This window comes from Pocillopora damicornis, chromosome 5 (genome assembly GCF_964200805.1).
Source record: "Pocillopora damicornis chromosome 5, jaPocDami1.2, whole genome shotgun sequence".
Classification (NCBI taxonomy): domain Eukaryota; kingdom Metazoa; phylum Cnidaria; class Anthozoa; order Scleractinia; family Pocilloporidae; genus Pocillopora; species Pocillopora damicornis.
The window spans coordinates 1773997-1798805 of NC_142674.1; the positions used below are offsets into that span (position 1 = coordinate 1773997).

At 41.5% G+C, this 24809-nt stretch overlaps 1 protein-coding gene and 1 non-coding gene across 2 annotated transcripts; one reads left to right on the forward strand and one right to left on the reverse strand.

Annotated features, from left to right (window-relative positions):
* The first annotated feature begins 807 nt into the window (after positions 1 to 807).
* Positions 808 to 24318, forward strand: LOC149044686 (uncharacterized). The gene is made up of 20 exons (XM_089207854.1): positions 808 to 933; positions 1540 to 1805; positions 2233 to 2425; positions 10668 to 10933; positions 11196 to 11388; positions 11501 to 11766; positions 12192 to 12384; positions 14050 to 14315; positions 14652 to 14859; positions 16143 to 16324; positions 16703 to 16910; positions 18174 to 18430; positions 18853 to 19045; positions 19442 to 19832; positions 20367 to 20563; positions 21122 to 21705; positions 22257 to 22336; positions 22682 to 22763; positions 23069 to 23099; positions 23932 to 24318. The coding sequence occupies exons 1-19, from the start codon at positions 879 to 881 to the stop codon at positions 23093 to 23095; spliced, it is 4107 nt and encodes a 1368-aa protein (XP_089063980.1). The 5' UTR covers positions 808 to 878; the 3' UTR covers positions 23096 to 23099; positions 23932 to 24318.
* Positions 5315 to 7820, reverse strand: LOC113686611 (uncharacterized). The gene is made up of 4 exons (XR_016186987.1): positions 7263 to 7820; positions 6856 to 7206; positions 6084 to 6188; positions 5315 to 5583 (listed from the first exon to the last, which is right to left on the reverse strand). It is a non-coding gene; the product is annotated as an uncharacterized LOC113686611 (transcript).
* Positions 24319 to 24809: the final 491 nt, after the last annotated feature.

A 24809-nucleotide genomic window follows, 5' to 3' on the forward strand; every position in this document is an offset into this window, starting at 1 on the left:
AAATGACCTAAATCTGTGCGTACATCTGATAAAAGTAACTGATAACTTTGTGTAATTTTGCATTTTCCTCAAAAATTTCCCTATTCTTATAAATATTTTGGGATAAAATTCGGGGGCTGGGGACGAGTATAAAAATTTGAAGCAAATGTCACCCAATTTTTTTTCATGGTTTTTTTTTATTTGTGGCGTTTCTTTTCTTTGCAGCGAGTCCCTTGTGGGCCATCGCATTTTGGAATACGGTTGGGTAAGAACGTACTCGCGATTGCATTTCAACTCGAGCTCACACCTTTTATTTGCATGATCTGCGCTAAAGTCAAACTCATACGGATAGCCGCGCAGACTGGGGTAAGGCGGGGTATTGGTTTCTACGGAACCATTGTGAAATCTCAGGTGGTTCGCAAAGGACACGGTTTGTTTTCTTTGAATAGATGCAAGTCTAGGTCGAAAATGTCTCATATCTCATATGTCTCAAAGCTTCTGACGCTAGTGAACACCTTGGAGCCAGACGAGCGGTTAAGATTCAAACGACCTAATAACGGTCACATTACCTTGCGCGAGGTTGATAAAAAGACTGCGCGCGCCAGCGCTGGGCCTTTCAGAAAATTTGTTTGATAAGATTTGCATCAGAAGTCTATAGAAGAAGTACGTTGTGTCTGATATTTAAAAAATTACAACAACAAAAAAAACAACCCACAAGATTATCCCGTAAGCTCGGGCGTCGCATTCTCCGCAAAACCGCGCAGCAATCAATTACGTCAATCATCAGTAGGAACTGTTTCTAACTCGGTAATCAACTTTTATGACGTCACATTTCCTTCACTTTTCTTTCGGAGAGCCTCGCCGTTTTTTTGCAGCGATGATTTCCTAGAAAAATTGAGATGAAAGTGTTTTGGATCCTGATTTTTGCTTTTGCGGTTGCCGCACTTGGCAAAGGTTAGTTGAATCCCTGCTTCATTTGCGTAATTCTCGAAATTCTAAGCGCTTTCTGTTCACTTTGTTGCTCGAGTTAAATGCATACAGACGGAAACGTGTTGCCAGAACAGAATATTTAATAGGCATACAAGACGCGCTTTATCGCACTCTTGAAAAATTAGGTTATGTGTTTTGAAAAGAGTTGTGCAGGTTATGGATTCTGAAAATCGGCCTCGTGTCAACTCTTGCAATGCGCGAGTTTGGTGCATTTCGCGGTTCTGGTCTTGAGTTATTTTGTTTCTAGATAGACTATTAGAGCAATTTTTAGCCCACCCATCTCAGTGATAACTGAAATTCAGGCAACTACAACAAAAAAGCTAAACAATAAAAATTAGGCGTGAGAATAGGTGGGCTAAAAAAACTAGCAAGTCGAGTCGCACTTTTTAATCTAAAAATCTAATCTACCTACGACTGAGGCCGAGATAGCGACACAAACATGATCTTTTTGTGGTATTTTGTCAACTGTTACTTAAATTTCTGCGACCGTGATACATATTAGCTATTGCAATGTCATTACATCATATAGAACTTAACGAAAATCCTTGCATGTGTTTGTTTTATTTGTAGGAAATTCTCTACCATCAAGAAGTCTCAAAGAGACAAGCAGTATCCCTGTGTCTTCATTGAAGCGTGTTCAGAACAGGCTCTATGACAGCACAGATGATTATTTTGGAACTAGCCAATATACCAGTGGAACAACATCTACCCGTGATGGGATTACCGACGGCGAAGAGCCATCCCTTCCAGCTAAATTGAAGAAATCGTTTAACATCGGAAAGAAACTTTTGAGGAGAGGAGATAATCTACTAAAAACATTAAAAAAAGTAAAAAAGGTAAGGTCAGATTACGAGCTTAGGGGCTTATCTTCCCAGAGCTTATCCCAGCTTCTGTAGCGTCAATCTACTCGCAGTATTGTCGCACCGAGCAGTGTCCCCCTCCTCTTTCCCGGGACACAACCCAATGACACTGTCATAGTTCAAGCTGGAAGCATTCGATCTACGGACATGGCACATGCTACTATTCTTACATGAGGGATTTGCAGGATTTTTGGCCTTTCATTCCTGTAGTCGTTCTGATCTTAGCTCATCAGTGGAGAGGATATAATTATTCGGAATATATAATTTAAAAAGATGCGTCATTAATGTCGCACTCGACTCTACTCAAACTCAAAAACATAGAAGCAATCTTGAACCCTGAATCTGATACCAACTGGGGCTCGTTAGGCAAGATCTAATATCTTTGCTTGACGTCAACTTTCAGATTACTCCTCCCGATAACAATTGGGCTCAGACCGAAATGACTTCTGATGAAACTCAGCACTTTGAGCCTGAATCCTTCATCCAGAGGGGATCTGGTGCGATTCAAGATGCGGATTCAGAGTCTACCAGTGACTGGGCTTTTAATGAACGCGAATATGACGCTTCTGGTTCTGGGGATCAGCAAGAATTGGAACGTGAGTCTGAAACTAGTGTGCGTCACTTACTTTGCTTAGAATTATAGTTACCGGTATAAGATAACGAACACCTTTCATTCATGCTAAATGCGGGAAACTATCAGCCTTTTCTAGAAAGAAAAAAAATTTTGAACACCGATACTGGAAAATATCGAGCTCTTGCCTTGAGGCAACTCTTGTAATGCACGAGTTTAGTGCATTTCGCGTTACCGGTCTCAGATTCGTTTTGTATCTAGATAGGTTATATGAGCAATTTTTAGCCCACCAATCTCAGTGATAGCTGTCGCTAAATTTTAGACATCTGGAATTCAGGCAACTGTTACTACAAAAAACTAAACAATGAAAATTCACCTTGAGAATAAGTGGGGTAAAAGACCAGCAAGTCGATTGCACTTTTTAATCTTCCACTCTTTTTAAATGAAGAAAAATGCGATAATCTAACTACTGAAGCCCTATTCACGCTAAAAGATAAATGCAAATAGCTAATATTTTTCTCCTAATGGAATCAGTCAGTATCGATCGCCCCCGAGGGACTGGGACGGGGGTGTCGAAAGATTTAAGAGGAATTCAGAGGAACGGAGGGGAAGGGGGGGGGGTAGTTGTCGCCAACAGAGTATCAAGGGAGTATTATATAATAAGCTTAGTTATGCACGCATTCTGATTGGTTCTCACTTATGATCTAGTGGAGGACAGACGTATGATGACGTCATCATTAAAACTTTTTTAAATTCTCTATTATATAAAACAAATAGATTCCAAGTTGCCGTGCGTCTGTTCAGTAATAGATCACAGAGGACGTCAAAATGTGGTAAGAACATCATTGACACACTCAGCTGCACCTCGTGTGCCACTTTTTTTGTTCTTACCACATTTTGACGTCATCTGTGATCTATTACTGAACAGACGCACGGCAACTTGGAATCTATTTGTTAACTATAAAAATCTGACCGCCAATTAACTGCGGGGGGTGCTAAGAATATAACAAGGCCTAAGTAGGGAGGAGGGGATTAGGTAAAAATTTTTACTATTGAAATCCTCTACCCCCCCCCCCCCCATAGTGTTTTCCACTTGCTTTAACTGCATACGCTGAGAAATATAAGAAACAGAACAAGATTTTTCGAAATCGCCTTTAGATCCGAGAGATATAAATATATATGAATAAAAATACGATAAAACGGTAACGACTTAAAATACAAGTTCAAAAACAAAAACCTCCACAATGCGACTAAAACTGAAAAAAAGCCACGCGAGAAATCGTACGCGTAACTTGCTTACGAACTGGTCAAATTTAAATGTCTCAAAGCGCGTGCGCTAATCGCACGAAACGCCAGTCCGGTACTTTCTTCTTGACATTTTCCCCCTCCCCACACTGGGAGGTAGTCCTAGTGTGTTTCTAAATAAGTGATTAACAATTAATTCCAAGCGGAATTAGTTTATTAATTGGTCTCACGACAGTTTTGACGCCACACGCAACTTTAGTTACACGGGTGTGGCCATCACGTTCAGCCAACACAGCAAAATTGAATCAAACATCTGTCATTTTCTTTTTTTTCTTTTCTTGCGTATCTTTTGTCCTTTTATGTTATATTTCTTCATTTCCGTTATATTTCCAGTCTAATTAAATTTAGTCAGTAAAGAAAAAATAAATAAATAAATAAATGAATAAACAAATTTGACCCGCCTCGATTAGCATTTGCTATCTGCGGGTCAAAGGAATATCTCGTAAATATGTAAGAAAATGAAAAATAAAAGTGTGAAAGTGTGTGTGATACACTTCAGCAATTCGTCCTAACGCCAACGTCCTCTTGGAGTATCGGGTTGAATCACCTGGTGGATTGAATCTCCATGTCAGTCCAAGTTCCGCTGTCTTGCACTGAAGGTGTCGTCGGTCTAACTGGCTGGTTAGTTTCGTTATCTCTCCCACTGCACCCACGAAATTTGTGCCTCTGCCGCTTATCACTTCCTTAGGAACTCTATGGCGACTGGTGAAACGGGCGAAGGCGTTTAAGAACGTGTCGGTATCGAGTCCCCAGGCCATCTCTAAATGCGCTGTTAGAGTTTCCAGGCAAGTAAAAAGGCACAGCCACCTCTTCTGTCGTGTTTTCCGCGTCCCTGAAGAGTGTACAAAGGACCAGCAAAATCTGCGGCTGTTTGGGCGAAGGGTCTGAAGCTGAAACGGGGTCTCGTTTTCGGGAGTGGCGCCATAATCTGACAAGCTGGCTTGCTTCGTCTTCTCTTACATTCATTACATTCGTGATCCCACTCGCGAATCTCCTCTCGTGCGGCGATGATCCAAAATCTCTCACTCAACTGACAAAGAATGAAGTTTACTCCGGCAGCATGGTTTCCTCTCTCGTGATAGTTCTTCACGATAAGTTTCGTCACCCAGTGTCCACGAGGCAAAATGATGGGAAATTTAGTATCATATTGGAGAAAATCTGCGAACTTTAATCGACCATCACTCCGGATAACTCCATCATCATCGATGCAAGGGTTAAACGTTATCAACTGGCTTTTCTTTGGTATCGGTTTCCTTGAGCTCAAAGCGTCGTACTCATCACAGAAGGCTTCGCGCTGTGCTAAGCGCACTATTTCGTCTTCAGCATCCTTTATTCCTTCGGGCAACAGTTCCATACTTGCATTCCTGTTGTCTCTGTTGCGCATGTTGTGTAATACTCTTCTCACTCTCGCGTGTACTCGAACCAAACGCGTCCAACTGGAATACCGTTTCGGATCAAGTCTCCACACTCCTGGTGTGTTGTTCTGTTTCGGCGCAGTTTCTTTCCGAAGGTTACACGTCATAAGGGTTGCACAGGCATTCGTGTCCTCTTTCCTCTTCGAGGTTCTTATCTCTGGCATTTTACAAGGTCTATCCGGGACTTTTATCTTTCACCACTCACTGAAATCATTTGTAAGCCAATTAGGGCCATTCCACCACAAGGAACATTCGGCTAACTCTGAAGGCGAGGCCCCTCTCGTGCATAAATCGGCTGGATTCTCTACGATAGAAACATGCTGCCACTGCGACGGTTCAGTGAACATCTGTATTTCACCAATTCGGTTGGCCACGAACGGTTGGAAATCTTTTCCGCGCCCTCGAATCCACCATGGGACATCTTTACTGTCAGAGTAGAACGTCACGCTCTGCATTGGTGCTTCTAATACCCCGTGCACACCATCAAATCATGTCTAATTAAACTAATACCCCGTTCACACCATCAAATCATGTCTAATTAAACTAATACCCCGTTCACACCATCAAATCATGTCTAATTAAACTAATACCCCGTTCACACCAAAGCTTAAACATGTTTAAAATTTGTTTTCATAAACAGATTTAACAAGACTGGCCGTTCACACTACGGGCGCGTTTAATAAAACGCGTCTAAAACCATGTTTAACAAAACTACCTCGCGACGTAGTTTAACAATCGTGTTTAATAAAACACATTCAAAATGGCGGCAGAAACCAAAACGCGCGGAAGAGTTTGGGAGCACTAAGAAACCCTCCTGTTGCTTGAATAGTGGGGAGACGTGAAGATCCAGCTCCAGCTAAAATTATGCACAAGAAAAAAGCCAGTGTGGCTAGAAATTGCGGCATATCTTCGAGCTGCAGGCTATGAAGACAGAGACGGCAGCTGAAAGACACGAATTCGCACTCTGATAAGCGCCTATTCCTAAGTTCTCTATCGCTCCAGCCTTAGCAGGTCTCCTGCAATAAGGATTGAGACCTGCTTTTACTCCAGACTCGAAGTAAACTTGGGCTGCATTGAAATAGTTGCCGCGTCAACAACAATAAAAAGACATCTGCGGTGGAGGTATCGATAGAGTCGTCCGCCTGGAAAGCTTTGCGCGATTTTATTCGATTTTTCGGCTTTCTTCTCTCCGTGTTTTCCCAAACAAAAGCACAATATTTCGCCAATCTGCCATTTTGTTTACATTTTACATGTCGTGGCTGTATAATGTTGTAACATTTTACGTCAATTACAATTATACGAAAGCGAGGCTGAGCATGAACAGGAGGCTGCATTGTTGTCAGCTATTGTTGTTCGGTGTGAAGGGGTTGATCAGTTAACCATGTTTAATGAAACATGGTTTCGTTAAACTTTGTTTAATTAGAAAAAAGGGGTAAAAGTTTAATGAAACCATGTTTTTTGTAAACACGGTTTTAGACGTGTTTTCTTAAACGCGCCCGCAGTGTGAACGGCCAGTCTTATTAAATCTGTTTATCAAAACAAATTTTAACCATGTTTTAAGCTTTGGTGTGAACGGGGTATAAGACTGTCAGCAAGGACCGTTTGAAACGCAGGCCTACAATCGCACCCATGAGTTCCAGTCTGGGTGCTGCCATCGGAGTGAACGACGCCACTTTACTCTAAGCTGCAATCAGGCGACTGATTACGGTATCGTTATCGTATTCGCAGCGCATACAGACAGCTGCACCATAAGCTTGTTGAGAGGCATCAAAAAATGTCACAATGTGCTTCGACTTGACAGGCTCTGGACGTCGTAGACACCGGGGAATCTTCACCTCTTGCAGACTTTTCAATCGCTCCAACCAATCCCTGATTTTGTCTGCTATTTCATCTTGAACTTCGTCTTCCCAGTCGTAGCCTCGCATCCGTCCACAGTCCCTGGAGTAGGATCTTGGCCATAATAACGTATGGGCATACAAATCCTAGCGGGTCAAAAATCGTTGCTACTTTACGCAAGACGTTTCGCTTCGTTATCTGAAATTCCGGGGACACTGCAGAAGCGGTGACGGTAAACACATCTTCAGTACTGTTCCACGAAATTCCAAGTGTCTTCGTTATCGGAGCTTGACCGCCGTTAATAACGATCTCTGTGGCGCGCTCTTCTGTCGGAATCGCTTCAATAATTTTCGGTGAATCAGAGATCCACTTCCTGGCTTACATGCCGGCAATTACCCATAGTGCTTTCAATTGACGGTACAGCTCCGCTCCTTCATCATTGTTTTCAACACTGTCAATAGAATCGTCCATATAGGTTGACTTAAGGACGGTCTTAGTGGCAAGGGGATAGCGGTCTTGGTTTCTTCGAGCGTTCTCCTGCCCAACAAACTGCGACTCCATAGGGGCGGAATTCTTTCCAAAAACTACACGGCTAAACTCGAATACGTCTGGCTCTCGGTTAGGGTCAAGGTCTCTCCAAAACAGTTGGAAGTGGGATCGGTATTGCTCCTTAATCTCTATCTGGAGATACATTTCTTTTATGTCGCAAGCGACACCGACAGGATTTCGACGGAAACGGACAAGGACGTTGAAAAGATCTTGCTGTAATTTCGGCCCAGCATGGATCATGTCATTTAAGGAAATACCATCACATTTAGTGGCATCGTCAAATACGATTCGAACTTTCCTTGTCGATTTATCCATTCTCACGACCGGAAAATGGGGCAAAAACCATACTTTAGCTGGCGGCTGTTCTTCCGAGGGTACCTTTCGTAAATATCCCTTTTCAACATGGGCCTGAATAGTTGCTTGATATTCTTAGGCGACGCGGCCGTTTTTCTTCAGATTTCTTTCGGTGCTTCAGAGGCGAGAGAGTGCCATGGGTTTAGCGTCAGGGAGATCGGGTTTGTTTTCTTTCCAAAGGACGGCTACACGATATCTTCCATTTTCGTACTTGAGGAAATCTTTCACTTTGCCTAAGGCTAGTCTTTCTTCATCGGTGAATACGAGTCTGCCATCGCGGTCTGTGCCAGACTTCTCGATTTCCCAGAATCTCTTTCAGCTTTTGTCAAGGTCACAACAGGATTCTTTTCCCTCACTCCAAATAAGTTCTCTAGTAGACAAGGAACGGATAACGTGAGATCGTGTTCTCGCGGTCTCGTTTTCGTCAGGCGCACCAATACAGCTTCACGGAGATCAACGTGCGAATAATGGAGTTCAGCTTTATCAATGCCAATCAAAGGATCGACAAGTCCATCATTTTCCGGCTTGGAAAAATTGCACTGGGTCAGATGCAGCCATTTATTCTGATGGTCGTTCCATTTCACAACTCTGTAATTGCCAGTGACTTTCTGCGGACACGTTTTTGTGCTTATTTCCTTTGAAAACTTGCCATCTACATTTCCGATTTCAATTTTTATTGGCATGGACTGAAACGTTTCGACGGTGTTATTGAGCACATAAACTTGAAATTTTTCGAATGGCTCTTGCAGTCCCAGTATCCCAGCAACCGCTTCGCTTAGGAAAGTTTCGTTCGATGCATCGTCTAGGATGGCGTTTATTTTTACTTTTCTTTCATTAGCCTTCATCCACACAGGGACGAATAGGACTCAGTCGGCGTTTTAGCATTACAGCTGGTCAGGGTCACCGCGGGCGCCCCCTCCCGTGGAAGATCTGGGCGTCTCCAATCGTCAGCATGAGGCAACATTGTCATCGGTAAGGTTTCTGAAAAAACTTCACTTCCATGAAGAAGGCGGTGGCGATTTCGAGAACAACCATCTATTCCACACGTGCGGGCCTTTGGGCAATCTTTCCTCTTATGATCAGAGGCTAGGCAACGAGAACACAACTTTTTTTCTTTAGCGATCTTCCAGCGGTCATCCACTCCTCTGTCATAAAACTCCTTGCAAAACCACACCCCGTGATCGAAACTCTGGCAGAGAGAACATGAAGGCTTCATACTTTTTGGCTCTTACCTATTGCAGCGGTATGAAAATTTCGCATCCTGCTCTGTTCCTGGTAACTCGGTACTCTTGGTACTCTCGGTGGTCTAACGTGGTCGACAGGTTTCAGCTCAATTCCGTTCGCCATTTCCGCTGCTTCTATTTGGAATATGACTTCGTCTTTCAACCAATCTCTGAAAGCTATGACCGATTTTTGTCTGGCGCGTTCGTTCAACCAGCGACTGTAGTTTTCCAGCTGGCGATTAGTCGACTTTTTCACCAGCAAGCTGTGAAGAGTTCCATCTTCTAACTCTCCGTCTCTTCTTTCGGCCTGTAACTTTACCACTGTAATTCTAATAAGGTCAACAAACTTCTCCAATGCGTGAATGTCGTTACTTCTTATTAACGGCGCCTGTTCTAGTTGATCCAAGTAGGCACCTCCATAGTTCGTTTTAAATATCTCTTTGGCCTCCTCGTATTCGTGGACGGTGACTCCGAGACCACGGATGGCTTCCAAAGCGCTCCCTGTGAGGCATTGCCGCAGCCTTGCCATCTTCAAATTTACTGGCTCCGTTGACTCGTTTACTAGACTTGTAAAGAGGGCCCAAAAATCTTCAAACTTTCTTTTGTCACCATTGAATGTCGGAACTTTTAACGGCTTTAAATATCGCTTTCGGTCGTTGTGGCTGTGGTGACTCTCGTTTAGTTGATCTTCTCGGTCGTGTTATCGCCTAATGGAGTGTTCATATTCATGACTTTGCACGCGCGGACTTTCATTGCATTTTGTCCCACTTCGATCGCTCTTTATACGTCTTTTTCGATGTTTTCTGCTCTTTAAAAGCTTCGTTTTTCCCAATGTCTTCTCCGACTTCGACATAGAAAGCAGACAGTTCCTCTAAAATTTCTTGTGCGTCTTCAAGGGCTGCCCTCAACTGCTCAATCATACTTTCTATGTCTGTTACTTCGGAATCCTTCACGCATAGTCTTTCTAACTTATATCTGAGTTTTGTCACTTTTGTCTTTGCGGAGCGTTTCTTCCTCTAATCTGAATTAACAGAACGTTGTTTTCCTTCTGTTTGTCGACTCCATTCGAAATTTTGTCATTTTTCTCGGTAAATTCGGTAACATCGTTGTCCTCGGATTCGGCAACCATAATGCACAACTCAAAACTCAGAAACTCAAATCGCAAACGAAAGCTCAAACAAACACCAGTTCATACCTTTCTCCCATCGTGGTCGCTAGAAATGTTCGAAAGCGAAAACGAAAATCTCCTTTAAAAGCAGGCACGTTTAATCGGTAACAAGACGGTAAAATGGTAACGGCTTAAAATACCAACTCAAAAACAAAAGCCTCCAAAATGCGAATGAAACTGAAAAAAAAGTAACGCGCAACTTACCTACGAACTGGTCGAATTTAAATGTCTCATCGCGAGCGTGCTAATCGCACGACACGCCATTCTGGTACTTTCTTCTTAACAGGCACAATCATGATTTTCTGTAGCGTGTCGTTAACTTTACTTAAATTTCTATGACCGTAATATATATTAGCAGTGTCATTTCATCATAAAGAACTCAACGACAATCTTTGCATGCGTTTGTTTTACCTGTAGGAAATTCTCTACCATCAAGAAGTCTCAAAGAGACAAGCAGTATCCCTGTGTCTTCATTGAAGCGTGTTCAGAACAGGCTCTATGATAGCACAGATGATTATTCTGGAACTGGCCAATATACCAGTGGAACAACATCTACCCGTAATGAGATTACCGACAGCGAAGAGCCATCCCTTCAAGCTAAATTGAAGAAATCGTTTAATATCGGAAAGAACCTTATAAGGGGAGGAGATAACCTACCAAAAAAATTAAAAAGTACAAAAAAGGTAAGGTTAGATTATCAGAAATTTGCAGGAGTTTAGCCTTTCATTCCTGTAGGCGTACTGATCTTCTTTAAGGCTGATCAGTGGATGGGATATAATTATTCGAAATATATATATATATATAATTAAGAAAAAGATAAGTCATCAATGTCGCACTTAAATCTACTCCAACTCAAAACACAGAAGCAATCTTGAACCCTGAATCTGATACCAAATGGGGCTCGTTAGGCAAGATCTGACATCTTTAATTGACGTCAACTTTCAGATTACTCCTTCCGATGACAACTGGGTTCAGACCGAAATGACTTCTGATGAAACTCAGCACTTTGAGCCTGAATCCTTCATCCAGAGGGGATCTGGTGCGAGTCAAGACGCGGATTTAGAGTCTAGCAGCGACTGGGCTTTTGATGAACGCGAATATGACGCTTCTGGTTCTGGGAAGCAGGAAGAATTGGAACGTGAGTCTGAAACTAGTGTCCGTCACTTACTTTGCTTAGAATTGTACATCATAAAATATTAGATCATAAAAAACTAAAAGATAATCCTTGCATACGCTTGTTTTATCTGCAGGAAACTCTCCTCCATCAAGAAGTCTCAAAGAGACAAGCAGTATCCCTGTGTCTTCTTCAAAGCGTGTTCAAAACAGGCTCCAGGACAGCACAGATGATTATTCTGGAACTGGCCAATACACCAGTGGAACAACATTCACCCGTGATGGGATTACCGACAGCAGAGGGCCATCCCTTCAAGCTAAATTGAAGAAACCCTTGAACATTGGAAAGAACCTTGTGGAGAGAGGAGATAACCTACTAAAATCATTTAAAAAAATAAAAAAGGTAAGGTCAGATTACGAGCTTAGAAGCTCATCCTCCCACAGCTTATCACAGCTTCTGTAGCATGAATCTACTCGGAGTATTGCCACTCCGAGTAATGCTCCCCCCTGCCCGGGTACAACTCGATGACTATTATGGTTTAAGCCGAACACATTCGATCTCTGGACGTAGTACTCGCTCCTAATCTTACATCAGGATCTTGCAGGAGTTTGGCCTTTCGTTCCAGTAGTCAGTACTGATGTTCTTTGAGGTTAGTCTGTGGATAGGATATAATTATTCGGAGTATATAATTAAAAAAGATGCGTCATTAACGTCGCACTTGACTCTGCTCAAAATCAAAACATGGAAGCAATCTTGAACCCTAAATCTGATACCAACTGGGGTTCGGTAGGCAAGACCTAATATCTTTGCTTGACGTCAACTTTCAGATTACTCCTCCTGATAACAATTGGGCTCAGACCGAAATGGCTTCTGGTGAAACTCAGCACTTTGAACCTGAATCCCTCATCAGGGGGGAATCTGATGCGAATCAAGATACGGATTCAGAGTCTAGCACCGACTGGGCTTATGATGAACTCGAATATGACGCTTCTGGTTCTAGGGAGCAGGAAGAAGTGGAACGTGAGTCTGAAACTAGTGTGCGTCACTTACTTTGCTTAGAATTGTAAGGTACCGGTATAAGACAACGAACACCTTTCATTCATGCTAAATGCGGGAAACTATCAGCCTTTTCTAGAAAAAAATTTTTTGAACGCCGATACTGGAAAATAATGAGCCCTTTCTGTTTACTTTGTGGCTGGAGTTACATGCGTGCAGACGGAAACATGTTGGCTGAACAGAACAGTTAATAGGCATAAAAGGCGCGCTTTATTGCAATTTTGAAAAATTAGGTTATGTGTAGTGAAAATAGTTGTGCAGGTTATGGATTCTTGATCCGAAAATCGGCCTTGAGGCAAGTTTTGTATGCGCGAGTTTGGTGCATTTCGCAGTTTCGGTCTCAGAGTTGTTTTGTATTTAGTCAAGTAAAAGAGCAATTTTTAGCCTACCCATCTCAGAGTAAGCTGTCGCTAAGTTTTACACATCTGAAATTCAGACAACTTTGACATCAAAAAAGGTTAAGAATGAAAATTAGCCGCGAGGTGGGGTAAAAGACCAGCAAGTCCATTGGCAATTTTGAAACTTTCCCTCTTTTTTAATGAAGAAAAATGCGATAATCTAACTACTGAAGCCTTATTCATGCTAAAGGATAAATGCAAATAGCTAATATTTTTCACCTAATGTAATCAGTCAATATTTTTCGCCCTGGGGGGGGGGGGTGGGTTGGAGAGTGTGTGTCGAAGGGTTTAAGTGGAATTCAAACGAACGGAGGGAGGGGGGTCAGTCGTCGCCAATAGAGTATCAAGGGAGGACTATAGAAACCGGACCGCCGATCAACTACGGGGGGAAGGGGTCATTACATGGCCTGATTGGGGGGGGGGGGGAGAGGGCGATAAGATAAAATATTTTTGTACAAGTAAAATCCTCTAATTCCTCAAACGCTTAACAATGAAAATTAGCTGTGAGAGTAGGTGGGGTAAATGACCGGCAAGTCCATTCGCACTTTTTAATCTCTTCCTCTTTTTGAATATGGAAAAAAGCGAAATTATAAATACTTAGGCCCTATTCATGCTAGAAGATAAATGTAAATATTTAACGTTTTTGTCCTAAAGGGATCAGTCGTTATTCATCGCCCTGAGAGGGAAAGGTGTCGGGGGGATGGCGAAGGCTTTAGTTGGTATTCAAAGGAACGGAGAGGGGTCAGTCGCCGCCAACAGAGCTAAGAATATTACATTGCTTAAGAGAAGGGGGGAGAGATTAGGTAACATATTTTGATACAAGTACAATCCTCAAGTTCTTCAATCCCCCCCTCTCTCAGGAAATATATAAAGATCGATCCCTGAATAGTGTGTTTCACTTGCTTCAACTGCGCACGCTGAGAAATATAAGAGATTGGGGGAACGAGATTTTTCGAAATCGCCTTTAGATTGGAGACATATATTAAGTCAATAAGACCGAGTGTGTAGAAGGGAGAGGACTGTCAAAACACCACAGAAATAAAATGCACGCTCTTTGAAATCTAATCTACCTACGACTATGGCCGAGATAGCGACACAAACATGATCTTTTTGTGGTGCTCTGTTAACTTTACTTAAATTTCTGTTACCGTGATATATATTATCTATCGTGATGTCATTGCATCATAAGGAACTTAACGACAATCCTTGCATGCGTTTGTTTTATCGGCAGGAAATTCTCTACCATCAAGAAGTCTCAAAGAGACAAGCAGTATCCCTGAGTCTTCATTGAAGCGTGTTCAAAATAGGCTCTATGAAAGCACAGATGATTATTCTGGAACTAGTCCATATACCAGTGGAACAGCATTTACCCATGATGAGATTACCGACAGCGAAGAGCCATCCCTTCAAGCTAGATTAAAGAAATCGTTCAACATCGGAAAGGATCGTTTGAGGAGAGGAGATAACCTACCAAAATCATTAAAAAAAATAAAAAAGGTAAGGTCAGATTACGAGCTTAGAGGCTCATCCTCCCACAGCGTAGCATGAGTCTACTCGGAGTATTGCTACTCCGAACAGTGCCCCCAGCCCAAGGCCCAACCCAATGACACTGCCATGGTTTAAGCCGAAAGCATTCGATCTCCGGACTTAGCACCCGCTCCTAAACTTAAATCTGGAATTTGCAAGAGTTTAGCCTTTCATTCCTGTAGTCATCAATGTCGCACTTAAATCTACTCAAACTCAAAACACAGAAGCAATCTTGAACCCTGAATCTGATACCAACCGGGGCTCGGTTGGCAAGATCTAATATCTTTGCTTGACGTCAACTTTCAGATTACTCCTTCCGATGACAACTGGATTCAGACCGAAATGACTTCTGATGAAACTCAGCCCTTTGAACCCGAATCACTCATCAGCGGGGGATCTGGTAAAAGTCAAGACGCGGATTTAGAGTACAGCACTGACTGGGCTTTTAATGAAAACGAATATGATGCTTCTGGTTCTGGAGAGCAGGAAGAAATGGAACGTGACTCTGAAACAGGTGTGTGTCACTTACTTTGTTTAAAATTGTAGTTACCGGTATATGATAACGAACACCTTTCATTCATAGTTAATGCGGGAAACTATCAGCTTTTTCTAGAAAAAAAAAGATTTGGAACACCGTTACTGGAAAATATTGAGCCCTTTTTGTTTACTATGTGGCTCGAGTTACATGCGTGCAGACGGAGACATGTTGGCTGAACAGAACAGTTAATAGACATAAAAGACACGCTTTATCGTATTCTTGAAAAACTAAATTTTGTGTTTTGAAAATAGTTTTGCAGGTTATGGATTCTTGATCCGAAAATTAGCCTTGAGGCAGGTCTTGTAATGCGCGAGTTTGGTGTATTTCTCGGTTCGGGTCTCGGAGTTGTTTTATATCTAGTCAGACTATAAGAGCAAGTTTTAGACTTCCCATCTCAGTGTTAGCTGTCGCTAAGTTTTACACATCTGAAATTCAGGCAACTACAGCAAAAAGCTTAACAATTAAAATAAGCCTTGAGAATAGGTGGGGTGAAAGACCAGCCAGTCGACTCGCACTCTTTAATCTCTCCCTCTTTTTGAATATAGAAAAAAAGCGAAATTCTAAATGGCTAAGCCCTATTCGTGCTAAAGGATAAATGTAAATAGTTAACGTTTTTGTCCTGAAGGAATCAGTTGATTCATCGCCCGGAGGGGGAGGGGTGGGGGAGTGGCAAAGGCTTTAGGTCGAATTCAAAGGAACGAAGGGGGGGGGGGTCAAGCGTCGTCAATATTAAGGGAGGACTATAGAAAACTGACCGCCAATTAACTGTAGGGGAAGGGGTGATAAGAATGTTACATGGCCTATGTGGGGTGGAAAGGAAAGGGGACAGATTAAGAAAATATTATTATAGAAGTAAAATCCTCTAATCCCCCCATCCCCCCTCCCCCAGGCAATATGTAACGATCTGTCCCTGAATAGTGTTTTTTTAATTTGCTTCAACTTCACACGCTGAGAAATATAAAAAAGGAAACAAGATTTTTCGAAATCGTCTTTAGATTGGAGAGATATATTTATTAAATAAGACCGAGTATGTAGAAAAGAGAGGTCTGTCAAAACACCACAGAAGTAAAATGCACGCTCTTTGAAAGCGAATCTACGTAGAACTGGGGCCCGGGTAGCGACACAAGCATGTTTTTTTTTGTGGTGTTTTGTTAACTTTACTTAAATCTCTGCGACTGTAATGTGTATTAGCTATCGTAATGTCATTACATCATAAAGAACTTAACGACAATCCTTGCATGCGTTCGCTTTATCTGTAGGAAATTCTCTACCATCAGGACGTCTCAGAGAGACAAGCAGTGCACCAACACCTGCCCGTGATGGGATCACCGACAGCGAGGAGCCATACCTTCAAGCTGAATTGAAGAAATCGTTTAATATTGGAAAGAAAAATTTGAGGAGAGGAGATAACCTACCAAAATCATTAAAAAAAATGAAAAAGGTAAGGTCAGATTACGAGCTTAGAGGCTCATCCTCCCAGAGCTTATCCCAGCTTCTGTAGTATGAATCTACTCGGTGTATCGCAACTCCAAACAGTGCCCCCCCCCCCTCCCCGCCCGGGGCACAACCCGATGACACTGAATCAGGAATTTGCAAGAGTTTGGCTTTTCATTCCTATAGTTAGTACTGATCTTCTTTAAGGCTGTCCAGTGGAAGGGATATAATTATTCTGAATATATGATTAAAAAAGATGCGTCATCAATGTCGCTTTCTACTTAACTCAAACTCAAAACACGGAAGTAATCTTGAACCCTGAAGCTGATACCAACCGGGGCTCGGTTGGCAAGATCTAATATCTTTTCTTGACGTCAACTTTCAGATTACTCCTTCCGATGACAATTGGGCTCAGACCGAAATGACTTCTGATGAAACTCAGCACTTTGTACGTGAATCACTCATCAGCGGGGGATCTGGTGAAAGTCAAGACGCGGATTCAGAGTACAGCACTGACTGGGCTTTTAATGAAAACGAATATGATGCTTCTGGTTCTGGAGAGCAGGAAGAAATGGAACGTGACTCTGAAACTGGTGTGTGTCACTTTGCTTAAAATTATAGTTACCGGTATAAGACAACGAACACCTTTCATTCATGCTTAATGCGGGAAACTATCAGCCCTTTCTAGAAAAAAAAAATATTTTGATCACCGATACTGAAAAATATTGAGCTCTTTTTGTTTACTTTGTGGCTCGAGTTACATGCATGCAGACGGAAACATGTTGGCTGAACAGAACAGTTAATAGGTATAAAAGACACGCTTTATCGTATTCTTGAAAAATTAGGTTATGTGTAGTGAAAATAGTTTTGCAGGTTATGGATTCTTGATCCGAAAATCGGCCTTGAGGTACGTCTTGTGATGCGTGAGTTTGGTGCATCCTAAAGTTGTTTTGTATCTAAATAGATTATAAGAGAAATGTTTAGCCCACCGACCTCAGTTTTAGCTGCGCTAAGTTTTAGACATCTGAAATTGAGGAAACTACAACAAAAAAACTTAACAATGACAATTAGCCCTGAGAATAGGTGGGTAAAAGACCAGCAAGTCGACTCGCACTTTTTAATCTCTTCCTTTTTTTTGACTATGGAAAAGAGCGAAATTCTAAATACTTAAGTCCTATTCGTGCTAAAAGATAAATGCAAAGAGTTAACGTTTTTGTCCTGAAGGGATCAGTCGTTATTCATCACCCGGAGGGATAGGAGTGGGGGAGTGGCAGAGGCTTTGGGTGGAATGGAAAGGAACGGAGGGGAGGGGGGATCAGTCATCGCCAAAATCAAGGGAGGCCTATAGAAAACTGATCGCCAATTAACTGCGGGGGAGGGGGTGCTAAGAATTTTACATGGTCTATGTGGGGGGGGGAGGGGAGAGATTAGGAAAAATATTATCATACAAGTGAAATCCTTTAATTCCCTCATCAACCTTCCCCCAGGAAATATATAACGATCGATCCCTGAATAGTGTTTATTTCACTCGCTTCAACTGCACACGCTGAGAAATATAAGAAACAGAACGAGCTTTTTCGAAATCGTCATTAGATAAGAGAGATATATTTAATCAATAAGACCGAGTGTTTAGAAAAGAAAGAACTGTCCAAACACCACAGAAGTAAAATGCACGCTCTTTGGAATTTAATCCACGTAGAACTGGGGACCAGGTAGCGGCACAAACATGTTCTTTTTGCGGTGTTTTGTTAACTTTACTTAAATCTCTGCGACTGTGATGTATATTAGCTATCGTAATGTCATTACATCATAAAGAACTTAACGACAATCCTTGCATGCATTTGTTTTATCTGTAGGATATTCTCTACCATCAAGAAGTCCAAAGGAGACAAGCGGTATCCCTGTGTCTTCATTGAAGCGTGTTCAAAACAGGCTCCACGACAGCACAGATGATTATTCTGGAACTGGCAGTGGAACAACATCTGCCCATGATGGGATTACCGACAGCGAAGAGACATTCCTTCAAACTAAAGGGAAGAAATCGTTTTACAGTGGAAAGAACCGTTTGAGGAGAGGAGATAAGCTACAAAAATCATCAAAAAAAGTAAAAAAGGTAAGGTCAGATTACGAGCTTAAAGGCTCATCCTCTCACAGCTTATTCCAGCTTCTGTAGCATGAATCTACTGGGAGTATTGCCACTCCGAGCAGTGCCCCCCCGCCCGGAGGACAACCCAATGACACTGCCATAGCTCGAGCCAGAAGCATTCGATCTCAGGACGCAGCACTCGTTCCTAACCTTAAATCAGGGATTTGCAGGAGTTTGGCTTTTCATTCCTGTAGTCAATACTGATCTTCTTTAAGGCTGATCAGTGGAAGGGATATTATTATTTAAAATATATGATTAAATAGGATACGTCATGTCGCTTTTTACTTTACTAAAATTCAAAACATGGAAGTAATCTTGAACCCTGAATCTGATACCAACTGGGGCTCGGTAGGCGAGATTTAATATCTTTGCTTGACGTCAACTTTCAGATTTCTCCTTCCGATGACAATTGGGCTCAGACCGAAATGACTTCCGGTGAAACTCAGCACTTTGAATCTAAATCCTTCAACCAGAGGGGATCTGGTGCGAGTCAAGGTATGGATTCAGAGTCTAGCACCGACTGGGCTTCTACTTATTTCGAATATCACGCTTCTGGTTCTGGAGAGCATAAAGAAATGAAACGTGAGTCTGAAACTAGTGTGCGTCAATTACTTTGCTTTTTAGGGTACCGGTAGTTGACAACAAACTATTTTCATCCATGATAAATGCGTTTAACCCGGGAAACTATCAGCGTTTTCTAGAAGAAAACATTTTGGACACCTATACTGGAAAATATCAAGACAGCTTATTTGTCGTAGCGGAACTCGCAGCATTTTTCTAATAAATCAGTTCATACACTCTGTCTCATTCCGGTGTGTTTGCCTTATCTCACGTACAAGGCATTGATAATTTATGGTTAGTTACGTCACAAATACGTGCTTGACTAGAGAGGACAAGCGTTGATGTATTCCCAACACTTAAGTCATATTTCTTCTTTCATAACTTGTCAACTATTTCCTGTCGCCTCTCACGATATAGAGCCTAAAATTTATGATGAATGGGAGTTTGATATCACTGATGATTCTAACTCTAATTCTGGCCCTGGCTCTTCTCCGAAACCCGCGCGGCCTCGACATATTCAAACTAAAAGTGGTGATAAATGGGTCACTGATGACCCCGGAGATACCCAACAGGACGCTGAAATCCACCTAGGATCTGATCGAAAGCCACCTACAAAACCAGGATCTGATATTCGCTGGATTGGTTTGTCCTTGGCTCACAGAAAAAGCTATGAGGAAAGAGTAAGTGTTGGGAAAGGAGATAACAAAAAGGAGGAAGAAAAAGGAGTTGGCTTTTCCATCATCATAACCTCCGTGGTCGCAGGAGTATTTCTGTTTCTTCTGACGATTTCTCTCCTTGTGTTTACATGGTATGTACAACTTACATGAAAATCAATCTTTAGCAACCACATACCGTAATCCTTTGTTTGATTAGTAGTCTTGATATGTTTGGCTTGGGTTGGATGTACTACGAAATGTCGTTACTCACCAGGCATCGGTTGTTCGAAGTTTGAATAACACTATATCCACAGGATTAGTCTCTATCCATAGTGAATAACGCAGAAGGTTTTGATAACACTCATCCACTGGGTAGTTTTTTGTCCGTTGGATAACGTTATCTGTCCCTTCAGCAAATGGGCCTAGCTCTTTGGAGGGACATAATTGGTAACCAATCTCTAAACGAAAGAAAAAACGTAAGGTCAGTGCTTTATCTACAATTTGACCTTTCTTCTCACATAATCACAAAGAGTCTGAATCTTTCTGTGTTTCGCTTTCAACCGATTATATTTCCCGTACCGACTCTGAAGATGGAGTTAGACGATAACGGAACAGTAGGTCGGTGATGATCTAATTATTCTCGTAGCTGAAGACAAGGTTCATAAACTTTATTTTCTTACTTCCAGGCCTATGAGGAAATATTATGAATACAAGTACACAACTATGAGAAATGGTGATGCTAACACTGGTCAAGATGGCGAGGAAGAACTCACGAGCATCAGAGTTGATAGCAGTCATCCTTCAGCGGCTGAATATCCTGCAGGCTATTACTACTATTTCTATCCTCAGGAAGAACCTTTGCCCGGTCCTCATCAAACCTCAGGTATAAAAATAAACTCTCTATCACAGTCATTTCAATGGTTTATGGCTTAAGGCCGGAAAAGCTAGCTGCACTTCAATGGGAGGAAATACGAAAATTCACACGACTGAGAGATTTACAATTGAGAGAGGGCAAAACGGGTGTTAGAGAGTGCCGGTGGTGGACTATCCAGCGTCTTAATAAATTTATTATTAAATCGTATTCTTTCTAGGAAGGCAGAATACGATAATTATTGTATTAATGGACATGCTTGTACTAGTAGGGGTGGCGAGATAATGTGAGTTTTACATCCTCGAAACGGTGGCGCTCAATTCTCGAGCTTAGAGTCGCTTGTGGGATTAATTTGATTCTGAGATTCTTTCTCCAGAAAATGTTTGACCAAAACCTCCGGTTTTTCTATCTTTTGGAGAACTAACAGCTTCTAATATCGATTCGAACGGGAAACAGCTGACTAAGAATCAGATTGTAGGATATTCTACCACAAGAATCTTATATGGTTCAATCTGAGGGAAGTGAATCGGTTTGTTATATCTGCACTCTTTCCTTTTTACTTCCTTTAAGAAACAAATGAATATTTGGTGGCCTCGACAAATGACTACGTGGGTACGGCAGGTCCCCAGGGTGCGGCAGTCCCGCATGGTACAGAAGTCCCCCAAGTAACGGAAGTCTCCCAGGGTATCCATGACAAAGTGAGAACGACCAAGGATGTGATTACAGACGATAGGAAAAGAGATTTCCGGAATGCTGAAAGGAGAAGGATCATCAAACGCCATACCTCTGAGAGGAAAAATTCCCTTCTCGACAGCTTGACGACAGCGAAATTATTGATTTACGGCCATTCTAAGAACAAAGAATTTGAGAAAAAGGCCTCTGAACGGCGCCGTGTGATAAAAGGTTGTGAATCAGAACTTTTGCCGCAGAGTATTACGTTTGCTGACGAAATTCAGACCGCATGTTCAGTGATTGTGCCAAAATGGAACCACAGAGAGAGCTTGAGAAAGTCAAAAGAGAAGTGCCAGGCAATGAAGAATCAGTTTTCTGGCAAGAGGAAACCATCACTGACGGAGGAAATTAAATTTGCGAGGGAGATCATCGTGGACAGTGAAAGACGAAAGTATGAAATTCCAGCTGAGGTTATCGAGGAGGTTGGTATCCCTCCCGGGGGGGCACGTACATCCTAGAAATAAGCAAATTGGGATGTGCCACTGGACGGGTTCGTATCTTCACAACTGGATTGATTATAGTGGGTTTCATTTTCAATGGAGTTATTAGAATGAGGTCGAACATCTTTCGGGATTTTGGGAGTAAGAAAATTCTGGTAACTAGAGATTTAAAAATGGAAAGATTAGTTGTAAAAAAGTTGTAATCGTTTTTGTGAAGTGACTAAGATGGAGTCTACAATTGATCCAAGAACATACCATATTAAGGTAGGGAATCTGAGAGGCCAGCGGCACATAACCAGCAAAAATTCCCCCCACTCCAACCCCCATGCATCTCTCTACTTGGGAAGTTTTTTTTTTATTTTTTTATTCAACCGTTTTCTAATCAAGTAAATTCATTCCGGGCCATCGTCATATATTTTTGAGACAAAGTATGAGACGTGAATTTTCTTTACCTTCGTATATCAGCTCTTTGGCGAATGATCGACGAATTAGGTGGGGCCTTAAATATATACAAAAGAATTTTTTTTTCACAGATGATTATCGCTCACAATTATCCTGGTGGCTCTAGGAAATACTATTCCGATGTTCTTCACAAGCTAATCGAAGAAAACATGTATGTTGATTTTATTAACATCTTTATAATGAGGGGGGAGGGGGCGGGAATGTGGATAATCGTTTGAGTAATCACTGACCAAACCCGTAATATCATGACTAAATGCTAAATGCACTTTTCGTGAGAAGGAAACGCTAGAAAACTTGAAATTCTGCTTGGAAGACATCTTTATTAAAATAATGCTGTCATTTTTCTTTTGGGGAACAGCTTTGCAAAAGTCACAACAACAGCAACAAAATATGTGAATTTGCTTCTACGAGATGAAGCAAATTCACTTAATGGAGTTTTAATCGATATTTACCCCTAAAAATGATGCTTTGTCTTTTTTGCTGTAATCCATTGTAGTGAAGTGAAGAAGAAGATCAAAACGTTACGAGAGGAACGTTCGAGGGCTGCCCAAAAAAAAAAATACATGCTGGAAAACGAGGTAGGAAAGCCATATATGACGACTAGTCATTTGTAAGTTGAAAATTTATTGTGGATCTTTTAGCGGAGAAAATGAAGAGAATGCTGGCAAATTTACAAAACTCAGAATTCCAAGCTTGCCTTTGGGGTATTAATTATTGTAGTAAAATCTAATGCAAGTGACCACTAATAGAAAGAAAGTTTGAAAGCAGTTGGACATCGCAAAGATGAGCATTCTCAGTTTGAGCTGTTAATTGCCTTAGTAAAACTCTCCAACTGATAGATGTTTTAGTCAACTCATTCTCCTACTCAACCTTATTTTTGCAGATGCTCTGGGGCGAGCACAGTTTCTGAAAAAGTGAGTATGCGATCCTTCCCTCAGTTTACATTAGCATTATTTTACTTATTTTCATGATATTAATCAGGAACATCGAAATTTTTTTGAGAGCAGTACGTTTCATTTTTTTCAATTCGAGTTCGTTTGGTGGGGGGGGGATGGGGGGATGGGGGGATGGCGGGATGGGAGGTGCACAGTAGCTCGGATACTGACTCTCAGGATGTGATTACAGACGATAGGAAGAGAGATTTCCGGAATGCTGAAAGGAGAAGGATCATCAAACGCCATACCTCTGAGAGGAAAAATTCCCTTCTCGACAGCTTGACAGGTTGGGGGGGATGGGGGGATGGGGGGATGGCGGGATGGGAGGTGCACAGTAGCTCGGATACTGACTCTCATCGTTGATTACTCTTAATTTGACGTCAGATGATCGTCTATGCTCCTGGCGGCTTCTATGAGATAGTTAAGGATATCAGAATAGGCTAATGTCATTCCCTATCTCATTTATAATCAGGGATGGGGTGGGGAGGGTAGGGAGTGCTCCTGTTGGCTTCGATGAGTTAGTGAAGGATATCAGAATAGTCTGAAATCGTTCCTTAACTCATCGAAGAAAACTGGTCTGTTATTTTTGTTTGCATTTTTTATGGGGGTGGGGGGGGGGGAAGAGCGTGGAAAGGGGTCCTTTAAATAACAAAAGATGACCAAACCTGGACTGGAAGCACTTTTCTTCTGAGATAATCTACTTGCCTTATTGTTTAAACACAAACCCAAATTGCACTAGTGGCCTGACACTGTTAGGAGACCACCTCAGTAAACACATTATATTAACGATAATGTTTCCTTTTCTTCTTAGATATTCTGATGATTGTGGTGTTGTTGCCATCATTTACTGATTTTCATGAAGAGAAACTGTCTTTGTTTTTTTCTCATTTCTTCTGAAACTACCTGTTAATTTATACAAATTCCACTGTCTTAAAAAACTTATTTTTACCAAAATTTTTTTAACTGTCAAGGAAAAGAGAACTTTTCTGTGAAAAATGTAACCTTTGTGCTGTGGTTGCAATCATTTATTGATTTTCATCAAGAGAAATTTTATTTCTTTTTTTTAAAAAAGAAACTAACTTTTTTTCAACCAACGGAAAGATTTATTTAAGCCCTAACTTTACTCACATACCAATCATTTTTCATTATTTCTACGATGGAAAAAGGAAAGAAATAAAAGTCATGTGTTTTTCAAAAATGTGTTTTTGTTGCCTCCTCTATAAGTACAATTAACTCTTTACACCATCGTTGTTTGCCCCTTTAACTCCCATGAGTGACCAAGACAGAATTTCTCCTTACAATATTAATACAATATCAAGCAGGCAAGTGATAAGAATAACGAAAAATATCAGTTAGGAGATTATTAGTTGATCCAATACCAACCTCTCCAAACTAACATCACAAGAACTATATGGCAGACAGTAAGGAGAATTTCTAATGAGATCTTGAGTGCTAAATCAGCAGCAGAAACTTAAGCGGTAACTGAGGGTCTCATAGAAGTGATAGCTTTCACGGTTATAATTTTGACCATTTTACTACGAACGGTGAACAATTCCATTGCTGTCACCGGACATTTTTGTTACGGTTAACTTTTTTTTCTACGACTCACGCTTAAAATTTGTCAATTTTCGCGCGTAGCGATTATCATAGACTAATCATTATTCATCACCAGTTGGTGTTACTTATGCA